Source organism: Lactuca saligna, chromosome 4 (genome assembly GCF_052625555.1).
Source record: "Lactuca saligna cultivar CGN05327 chromosome 4, ASM5262555v1, whole genome shotgun sequence".
NCBI lineage: Eukaryota > Viridiplantae > Streptophyta > Magnoliopsida > Asterales > Asteraceae > Lactuca > Lactuca saligna.
Genome location: NC_136420.1, coordinates 300,309,758 through 300,322,081, shown reverse-complemented (window position 1 = coordinate 300,322,081; position 12,324 = coordinate 300,309,758). Strand labels below are relative to the sequence as shown.

The 12,324-nt window shown below is 31.3% G+C and overlaps 1 protein-coding gene across 1 annotated transcript; it reads right to left on the bottom strand.

Annotated features, from left to right (window-relative positions):
- Positions 1–10,195: 10,195 nt before the first annotated feature.
- On the bottom strand, positions 10,196–11,574 carry LOC145043868 (karrikin insensitive 2 receptor CA). Its single transcript, XM_078992641.1, has 2 exons — positions 11,068–11,574; positions 10,196–10,761 (listed from the first exon to the last, which is right to left on the bottom strand). The coding sequence occupies exons 1-2, from the start codon at positions 11,433–11,435 to the stop codon at positions 10,317–10,319; spliced, it is 813 nt and encodes a 270-aa protein (XP_078848767.1). The 5' UTR covers positions 11,436–11,574; the 3' UTR covers positions 10,196–10,316.
- Positions 11,575–12,324: the final 750 nt, after the last annotated feature.

Here is a 12,324-nt window from a genome sequence, read left to right as displayed (position 1 = left end):
CCACGTGCTCCTACTTGCTTCAACACCTTATAGCAAGTTTATAAAAATGATTTTATAAACTTTTAGAAACTTTAACAAAATCAAGTTTATAAAGTTTTGATCTTCAAAATTGCCCCCATCTTTATTCTTGATATATTTTTAGAAAACCAAATTCTTTATAAAACTAATCTATTGTTCACAAAATTAAACAAAATGAAAACTATCTATTTAATTATTACATATCATATGAATAAATAAACATTACAACCATTTTAACAAATCAAACACAAACACAAACACAAGAGGTCCATAGCTAGTTTACACACATTATATATATATATATATATATATATATATATATATATATATATATATATATATATATATATATATATACACACACACACACACACACACACATACACACACACACTCAAAATTATATAAAACCACACTTTGTTTTTCTAAACAACTTTTGTGACAAAAAACGCATCATCATCACCAAAAAATAACAATCATAAAGTTGTTAAAGAAAATATGCATTGATTTTCTCACAAATAGAAGACGATCCATGTTTTTCAAAAACAAAGATAATAACAAATCATTAAATAATCTAAACAAAATTAAAAAAATGGCTCTTAAACCAATTGTTAGATTTTTTTATATATTCAAAATTAGTCAAATTTTAGTGTCAAACTTGAAGTAATTAAAAACAGAAACGATTTTACATTGAATAAACTAAAACCTTTTGACCCACAAAAGATCATTTTGCAAAGCTATGAAGAATTAAAAAAACAACCAAAGAAGACGAAAGTGTTACGGCCATTGAAGACTTTGGTTTCTTTTGAGAGGTTGGATGTTAATAAAGAATGTAGAGCAAAGCTCCTTCTTATCTAGTACACCAAAAGTAGCTCAACTTAATGGAGGTGTTAGCTAATTCTTATAATGAAATAAAAGTCTTAAACTTTAAGTTAATAACAAGTATTAACTAAAAGAGAGTGCCAAACTAGTTAGCTTTTCTTCAAGTCTTTAACACCCTAAGATCATGCTCTTCATAAGAAGGAAGAAAGCCTGATAATGAGGATATAGTTTTCTCTTGTAAAATCCAAGGGAAGAAGAATCGCTCCTTTACTTTGTCATTGATGGAATAAGTGAAAACGAGTACAATCAAGCCACATCAATCAATTCTTACATTATATATATACTAGATAAGGGTATGTTTTAAGGGTATTTATGGAGAGAACAACAAGCAAGAAATCAATCACAAAATCTCCTTTGTATGCTTGGTTTTAATACCGAGAAACAATCAAGAAAAAATCAACATTCTTCCATTATATATATACTAGATATTTTTCAAGTTTTATGAAAACTAAACCACTTTAGTTTATATAAAAACTAATGACTTACATAAATCTTTACAAGTTTATTTATTTGATACATTTACTAGAAAATAATATTATTTTCTCAAAATAAATATTTTCTAATTAATACAAAAAATGTAATATTTATGAATCAAATCCTTATATATATATATATATATATATATATATATATATATATATATATATATATATATATATATATGTATCAATAATCATGTTCATATGAATAATATATAATCATCAAAATGTTGTTAGGATGACCCTTCTAAGATGATATATTATCTAGTAATATCATTATATATTATCACTCTAGTAAACATGTTCAAGCTTTCAAACGACTCAAACTTTTCTTTGAAAAAATTTTAAAAATGATTTAACCCGGATCTTTGACACATTTTTCCTCTGTCATTACTCAGTTAATCCCTATTCGATGCATCTCCTTTTTAAGGATGCCATTGTAATATTTAGAGTTTTCATCACCATCAATTGGACACTTTACTTTAGATTTTTATACCATTCCATAGAATTCAATATTTTTAAATTCACGAAGAGAGGATACTAAAGCTCCCATTTTTTCACTCAAAATCCGAGAACCAACCCCTATGTCAACAATCTTGTCAATGTTAACGACCCTAGATTGGATCACCTTTAACTTACGCCTTATGCTACATTTTAATCGTTATGTTGAGGAATTTAAATATTACTTTAAATTCAATGAATTTGTTAGCGTTCATTAAACCATATTTAAAAGGAATCTGACCATAGTTAAATTGTTAAAATCATCCTATGTAATAAGAATAGGTGTATGATTCGAATGGTTTTTGTCTAATGCTAAAACATACATATTAAGAACAAATCGAACAATTCTTTTGAAACAAAAAAAAAAAAAAAAAAAAAAAAAAAAAAAAAAAAAAGTTTGCTTTCCTTGTCACACATATTATTGATTTTTTTTAAATTAAAACCACCCATCATAATCTTTGTTAACAAAGTAACTACTATAAATGCCTTAAAATTTAAAGAAGACATTTTACAAACGAGGTCCCCATTATTTCCTAGCTTTTCCTCACCACATTATACTCTCCAAAGATCATGCACTTCCCATCATTTTAGTTCATAAACGATAATATGCCGTCCCAAAGAGCTTTCTTGGCATGATTATCACGTGGGGTGTAAATATTTATCATGTAATAATTTAATTTAAAGCTTAACCATTCTTTAAATTAGTAAAAACCACCCTTTGTTTCACAAAGTTATTAGGATCCCAAATATAAACCAAACCCAAAGAACAACCATGAGCAGAACTACAAGCATAATCAAACAAAAAACTACCCCACATACTACACAAATGAAAGATATCAAGTCTAGTAGATAACATCTATTGAAATCAAATGAAATTGATACTATGCTTTATATATAATTTGTGGATCTAGCTCCTTTATTTTTCATCCCCATACCAGAAATATTTAAAGACATGGTATTTTATTATCAACATATATGTCATCCATTCTTTTAAGCATATTTTGAAGATCATCTTTACTACCTTTAAAAATGTGTCCCAATAACTTTCCTAACACAATAAATTTCAATGACTCATTAATTAATGATTATCCATGTCTTTCTTTGAATTATTTGTGAGAGGAAAAATGATTACCTATCTAATAAAATGACGAGTTATTAGATGATCTATCCTCTTTTTTGCCTGACGCTGCTACCACTCAGTTCTTCATAATGTTGAAAAACTATGGGGGTCGAAAGACCATACCATTGAAGCGTGGTGATTTGGAGACATATTTAGAACACAATATCCCATACCTACAAGAAGCACAATGTTCTTCAATTCATTCATTTTCATCTCTTTTATTATAATTTTCATCTTCTTTAGGATCACATGGAAAATCCTTACATACATGTGGAGTTTGATTCTTATCTTATTTAGTTTTGTCATAAACCTGAGGTAAGTATATACTACTTTCACATCATTAGATCTAAGTTGTAAACACTTTTATTGTAATGTTGTGATTTTTCACTTCAATTGATCTTTTTTATTTAAAACACTAATTAACTAGAATGCGTTAGAAGTATTAATTAGTTAATTTGAAAACAACACCAACGTTACTTAAAAATCTTTCAAAAAACAACTCCATCATATTAGAGTTATAAAACAACACCAAAAAAATTCTCAAAAATCAAGTATAATGAATCCTCATGTGTGACATCCTCATTTTTACATCTATTTTAAAACTTTTTGTTTATGCTTAATAAAACCAATTTTATGTATAAATGCGAAATTTGGTTCCATAAAAGTATTTCTGAAGAAATGTTTTTCGTTAATTCATTCAAATTTGGGATGTCATAACTGACACAAGAAACATAAGCATAAACGAAGACTTACAACATCTCATTACACTAACAGTCTAGATCTCCCGGAATCTCTCAGCAGATACATACATCATTATACATATATAATTACCTATGATATACTAAAACTGACTGGATTAGACTTAGGAAAGTCTGGTGAGCACATATGGTTTTCAGTCCACAATAATATAGTTAATACATTTAAATATCAAACAATTAACCTTATTAGCAATCCCCGCTTTCTTATTATCTTTCCTAAGGATCTATCATAAGGGTCATCTTAGTCATCGTTGCTGACAGTACAATTGTAAGGGTTTCTTTACAATACATGTCAATAAGTTTATTTCAATATTTTCATTCCCAAGGGTTTGTCCTAAAGAATAAGCATAAAGTCCATTGCTGCCTAGTTCCACGGGACTGTCAAATAGGTACGAAGTACATCGCTACCTATGTTCATAGAATACACACGAAGTCCATTGTTTCCTGAGTCTATCTAATAGGCATGAAGTCCATCGCTACCTGATCTCATCAAATAGGCATGAAATCCATGGCTACCTATGTTCTACAGAGTTTCCATTAATTTTTCTAGTAGTTGTCACCCTATAATTTGCTAAGTGGCTACAACATTGATACACTAGTATCATTCCTATACTCATGGAATCCTATCTTCGCCTACATCCTTCATCATACTATGACATCTCTCACTACCCTTTGTTACCCAATATATTATATTTATAAAATACATATACGATATATATATATATATATATATATATATATATATATATATATATATATATATATACACATCATATATAATCTATCTTTATAAAATTTCATCTAACACATAACATCTTTGCAAATAAGAGCATATAGTATTTAATTATCTAAATATTTCATATCTATGTGTAAGATGAAAGTAACTATGCATTTAGGTAACATAGGTGAATGACTGACGATTTCAGCAGAGCTTCCCATTGGTAATTTATATATTCCTCTTACGCGACCATATATAATCATTACTAAGTCTTACTCTAATTATTCACTGAGGATTAATGGTAGTCTAGAATCCACACTAATCCTATTAAAAACTGAGAGTTCTATCAAATAAGGATCAGCCAGAAAGCACAATTGGGAGACAGATCATTTTGGCAAATAGTCTTACTGAAATCCAACAACCAAACCAAAGTGTTCATTCTAGACACCTCTCCTGTAAGTTGATCAATCAGTAATATGACTAGGAATCACTGATAAATTTTATATATAGGTTCATATCAATGACTTATAACTATAAATATAAGCTACACTTAAAGCACAATAGTGTAGTTTAACTTACAGAGGTTTTAGCAAAAACCGAGAAAATGCGCGGACACAATCTTGACCTGAATATTTCTTCTTGTCGGGCTCCTAGAGCTCTGGAGTTTATACTAAAATATCGTAAAACTACAAAATAAAAGTTGTATCTAAGAAATTAGAGAGGATTTGATAGTGTTTAGAAGAAAACTGTGAGAAAATAGGAATTTTTTTGAAGGGTATTTATAGGATTCAAGGGTGCGCGCCACGTACCAACCATAGGCACGCCACGCCTTAATGCTGACGATGTTCCTTTAAGTGTCCGCCAAGTGTCACCTTTAGATCAGTCCACCTCACTCCTTCTAGAAAGCTGCCACATGGTCTACTTTTGTGTTGTCACATATCATATTTTTGGGGTGACACATCATCATGCTGTTGGAGAGTTGGATGCGGACCAGGACACATGTCGCCTCCAAAATGTGCGACCTCATTAGCACAGTTATTTTCCTGAAATCTTTGTATAGCTATAATTTTAGCATACGAGCTCGATTTTTTACTTTCTTTATATTCCCAGAATCCTCTCGACTAGCTCTACAACTTTCATTAAAGCCTCAATATCTAATTCTTTCTCTAACAAAAATTCATATTTAGACAGGTTTACATTTTTAAAGTCCATGAGAAATTCATATCTCCTTCATACAAACTTCGTTCTCTCCTATCTTTTTATCGACGGGTTCATATTCATGAGATCTTCAATTCTCATTTAGTTTTTTTCGGCTAACAGTCAATCATTTAGAATTTTTATTTCTGTCCCCACAATTTTGCGTTGAAATTTCAAAAAATCATAACTTCCTCTCACAAAGTCAAATTTAGATGTTCTCTGTAAGCACGCTCTCGATTTAACGACTACTATGACTTTTGTTTCTATCACTAAGGCTAAAAAGTAATTTATCAAATTTATATTTTTTACGCTACACAGAGTCGTGTTGGTTTAATCACAAAACTTCGAAGAAACATAACTTCGTCATACGAAGTCGGATTTCAATGTTATTTATATTTACCGAATCCTTTTATGACTTTGGTTAAGGTTATTTATCCTAAATAACCTTATATCAAAAAGTCATTTTTAATGCTTAAGATACCTTAATTCACTAGACTGAATCTACGGGTGTTGCATCATGACATGCCTAAAGCAATATCATCACTAAAATAATACTAAAAGTAACTACCCTAAAAGTGACCCCAACTTCATCAAGCCATCAAATCAAGCTATTTGTACGAATGAAAGGCCAAAACAACAAAACAAAGAAACAAGTGTCAGGATCAGTATAGTAAGTCAATCTCAAGTACACACGTATGGAAACTTATATATATATATATATATATATATATATATATATATATATATATATATATATATATATATATATATATATATATATATAGACCAATCATCATTCACCACTTATTATTATCAAAATATTATGAATATATTAATTATTGACATTTTGTCGTAGTAACTTCTTTTCTATCGTTATAATTACCCTATGTCCATTGCTATCATGGGTCTAATCATATCTAATTTACCATGTAGAAGACCTCATTCGCTACTAACATGACCGACACAACCCAATGCACTAGGTCAGGCACGACTCTTTCCTGTAACATTACCCCAGATTCACTGCATTCATTAATATGATGATACATGTACAAGTATGATGTGTCGTTGTTCGAGAGTGGTAGATTAGGTATTTACTCACTTATAACCCCACTCAAATGTGATGCTTGATTTGAAATCTACGTGTAACGAACATCACTCCAGTCCCCGTACACCAATGCATCTTGGTACCATGTTCCGTGTCGTACGTTTGGTATTCACACATTATGTGCATTCCCGTTTTTTAATTTATCTTTAATTATTTAATTCACTCACATAGGGTATACACACCTCGCCATCCACATTATCTATCCATGTTTGTATTTAACTTAATAATTCAAGTCATAATACATCACAAGTCATACTACCAAAGCATATAATCAAAACCACCACATATCATCATTCAAAAGCATGTAATGAAATACATCTTTTATCTACATACTTTCTAGCATGCATTTCCTAATTTCAAAAAAAAAATTACAAGATCATATCATGTATAACTCTTCATTAACACAAAAAACCTCATTCCTCACTTCTAGCATGAACCTAACCACTCAAAACATGCATAAGTCAACATTCCATGTAACTACCATATCCATCACCCTAGTCAATTTATTTTATTAACAAGTAACATGTCACACTACTCATATTTCAGAGAGGGTTAGACTATATCACTACACATAAGATTCTAGACCAAAATACTTGAAACAATACATGTATATTCCAACTTATGGACCAAAACGACTACAAAGAAAGATTCGCCTTCACCCAAATGAAGGCCTACGTTCGCTCCAAGGAGTAAACTCATTTGAGGTTGTCAAGACCACCCCTAAAAGCATACATAGCAACCAATTATCAAGTTAACACTAATTACCCAACTTTGTCCTTGAGGTGATTTTCTCCAATTAGGCCCAGAATGGCCTCTACACCTCTCATAAGATAGGTCAACATTTTTGTCCAGATTTCTAACTTTTGACAAACATCACCAAATACTTCAGGGATTAAGACAAGGACTTGAAAGTAGAGATGTATGGTAAGAAATTTATTTAAACCACTTGAAAATTCTGATATGATTCCAATAGAACCACTAGAAGGAAAAAATGTCCAATAACACCACTAAGAATCCTCTAAAAATGCTTCAATATTCATACCTTATTCACTAGATTCATTCACTCACTCCATAAATGGTAAGGACACTAGGAACTCCCTCAAAATAAGACGAAGGTTGGAAATAGGATTTGTTGGCTAAAAAGATGATGTGAATCCTGGATTTTAGGGTTAGCCTCACTTAAATAGCCCATAACTTCTATAATTGTCCCTCAAAGTATCACAAAATGACTCATAGACCTGCATATATATAATCAAGGTTTAGATCATTACATTTTGGCCCCCCAAAGATAAATTTAATCAAATGAAAATGTTAGTTTAAGAATAAAACATAACAAAACACTAACATCGGTAACGGATAAAAATCTGGGTTATTACATTTATCCTCAACGTTTATATCTCCCATGTGTTTTTCATGAATATTTCCTTTAGAAAATGTCTTTAAATGATCCTTATTCATTGGTGGAACCTACGAGGCACCCTCCTTTACACGCATATGATAACATTTTCCATCAATCATCATTATAATGTAATCCATTATTAGAGTTGAAATTTTAATGCAAACCCTATCAATAGACACCCCCTCTTCTTGATCTTCATTAATAAAAAGTAACAAACCCTAATTACTGGTAACTTGTTTAAAAGTACCACGACCATGCAACTAAAGGGAGCCCATCGATCTTAATTCATATAAACCTTTCTTCAGTGATGAACTCCTTATTTACCATCTGAAAGTGAAGAAATATAACTTAAAATGCCTCATGAGTTTTTAAATTTACTACATGCTTTCTTTGTCTTCAATTCCAACCATACTCATGCATCTCTCACATAATTTATCTCCGTATTATGGAACCTTTCTTACTTTAAAATAGTACATAGATTTTCAATCACAAAAATATCTTTCACTACAGTTAAGATAACACATTAAATATCCAGTACTTTCAACAAAACACCTATCGACAATGTCATAGTTTTTTCATTTGTTCCACCTGTTTTTGGTTGATCACTTACCTTCTATCCAATAAGAACACCCAAAAATGATTTCTCTCCTTCTTGTTGACTCCTTTCCTTATGCTCGTCTTCCAAGCTGTTGTTTCTTCATGTTTGGATCAAACAAAGTACCATTAATGTTACTATTAAATGATTGCATCTTTTCATTCCTGTAACACTTAGCAATAGATGCAAACATGTGGAAATTCTCCAACTATACATTGCATTCGTTTTAAACGAGATCATCTAGATCTTTCACCTTTAAAATCTAACAAACACAAATCATTTCCCCAACTTGAACAACTTCCGTGCAATGTAAATGTATGCGACAATGCCTAATTTATCACACAGTTTCCACGAATCTTAAGTTTCTATGGATATAAGGAAGTTCAAAACATATAGAGTGATCGAAACCTTATCTATCAGATGTTCAGTACGATTATGGTGATTATTTCTTTTCCCCTGCATCATTTTGAACTTTCTTCCCATAATAAACCCTACTACAATCATTTGTGCTTCAACAAACCGTCATCACATAAGTAATTAGGTACAAATATGTATCGTCGCCAACGACCCACCCCACCTTGTTTATTCCGATAAGGTATTTGGTCATTGGTTTAACCATCGGAAACTAAGGTTTTTTTATCACCTTGTGGCTTGAAATTGATTGTTTGAAAGGTTTTATTGGTTGTACTCTCTAATGTAGTTGATTCATTTGTATTGACTATGATATATGTTTTATTCATATAAATTTGTAAATTTTGAGAATGTTTGTTTTAATATTCCTTAGTAGTTTTAGTAATTTAAGTATTTAACTTTCTAACCTATATCTAATATGAATTTTTGCATGCAAAGAATTTAGTTACGGCAAATTATAACCCAATATTAGGAAATACAAGAAAAAAAATGGTGAAGCAATATTAGAAAGTGGAGAAGAATCAACTATCGACAATAATATTCGACATTGGACAAATATAAACCACATTGGGCATGTTCAACAAAACAAACATGTAGCTGATAACAGTTAGCTAATAGTTGGTAGTGTTTTGTTAAATGTTTCGTGAAGTAGTTTTTGGTTTTCAAACTTTTTGTTTAAACTAAACATTAAAAGCATGTAGTGCCAAACAAAGTTGTTTATTCAAACAAAATATTTCGTCAAACGCTAGATGTTAGAAGCTCCTAACGCTCTCAAACGTTTCATGCCAAACACGCTTATACATTACAAAAGTTTTAAATTTAATAAATTATGTAAATCTTTATGAAACCACTTCATTTTCAAGATTTCCTCTTTTAACTATAAACCAATAATTTGTCTAGTCACAACACAAAGAAAATTTCATATTACAATCAAACCTTTTTATGATGATAAAACTCTATAAAAATAAAAGTTGAAAGCTTTTAAATTTTTAAAAACTTTTAAATACCAAAATAGACAAAAACGTGCACCCACACAATTACAATATTATTCCAAATCCATAAAAAAAGCCATTTTATCCACAAGTTAAAATCCACACAACCATAATATATCAAACAAACAAGTTTAATAATAATTACACAACAATATCACCCCGAATATGCCTTAGGATCACCGGAACTACAACATCGGGTGAGCTCAACTGCGGGAGATGACCCTCAGTCGACATAACCTCAACAATAGACTCACCACCAAGGTTTTGGTGAAGATACTCAGATACAACCACAGGAACTGCTAGATCCTTCATGCTCTGAATTATATGACATGGGGTTATGACATGACACAATAAATGTCGCATATCACTTTGGAAAATGGTTTGTGCAACACTTAACGCAATATCAGGTCTCATATTGAAAAGCGTTCGACTAAATTCTTGAACTGCAACACACTCCATATCTGCACCAACTGCTAATGGCGCAAAACCAGAACACCATGCCTTGAAATTCGACTCCATTGCTTGGAATAGTTGATCCAGATCTTCTTGTTCGTATCCTCCGAAGTAATCCACATCATTTAGATACCTGCAACAATCGGTTTTATATATACCAAATGATCGTTGAAGAAACAATAATAATTTTGTAACAGATGCGAAATCCTTGAAAGAAGTTATTATAAAGTTGACATGATTGAAGTGTGAAACTTACCACATAAAGCTAGTCTTTTAGGTTAAAAAGTAAATTAACAACAAATTACCCTAAACAGGAAACGTTTTCAAACTTAAACTTAAATCCAAATTCAATCATAATCACATCATGATGAATTCAACAAATTCCAAAAGTCAACGACACCCAAAAGCCAAAATCGAAAACTGTTTGAGTTTGACTAACCTTGGGGAAGCTGAAATCATGAGGAGTTTGGAGAACAAATCAGGACGAGTAATCGAAGCAACAGCCCCAATCATGGCAGATACAGAGTGACCAACATATATACATGAAGAAACTTTAAGTTCCTCCAAAATGCCGATCACATCGTACGCATAACCTTCTAAACTCGAATACCGATCAAAATCGAAGTATTCTGGGTTTGTTGTTCCTGCGCCCATGTTATCATACAGAACAACTTTGTAATCTTCAACGAGATGAGGAACCAGATGCTTCCATACCGACTGATCTGTTCCGAATCCGTGAGCCAAAACAATCGTCCGGTCGCCGGAGCCTAAGATCTTCACATTGTGAGCTTGCTCTACGACTCCCATGGTGGGGTTTTCGCGATTTGAGTTGGGATTTTAGTAGTGGGAGATGTGAAAAGGTTTGATTTTGTGAATTTGTGTTGTGGGTGTAGTGTGGAATTGGTATGCCATTGATGACCACATGTTATTGGCTACGATTATAGTTTTGTTGGATTGGAATCTGGAGTGGATTGATTGTGCGTGTGTGATGTATGAGAAGATTACGTGGAGTTGATTGATCTGACGGTTGATGTGAGTTTGATTGCAACTTGATTTTGGACTGCTAACTACCACGCAAGGATTGGGACAGGTTGGGTGCTCTTCTTTTCACTTGTTTATTTAGTTTAACTTTACCCAAGAAATACAATCTTATATTCTATATTTTTATATAACTATTTTGATATTTACATTGTTATAAATTATTTATGAGATTTATTATTGTTGGGGGCATAGTCATTGATCATATTGATCAAGTGATAAACTCATAAATAGTTAAATACATCTATCACATAATAACCTGTCTGCCTAAAAAATTACAAAACATAATCATGATTTTCACACGTTGAAACGAAGGTGTACATCGTACAAAGACTTTCTTTTTAAGAATAACCCATTCAACAATCTAGGAATAGATAACTATTTTTTGGATAACGGCAATTTGAATAAAAGATTAATCTCTGACATTTTCATTTGAGTTGTCATCTAACCAAGTAGATAAAATTCATAAATCTTGGTATCTTGTTATTTCCTCTATCATTTCTAAAGACCAACATAGTTTTATTAGTTGTTTATTTGTTTTCATGCCAAATTCCAACTGCCCGCCAAATCATAGGTGAGAACCGGCCAGAAATCATATGTTGCACACAAACTCTATAATCCACGTAAGTAGATCCATCATTATAATGACTCGGAATTA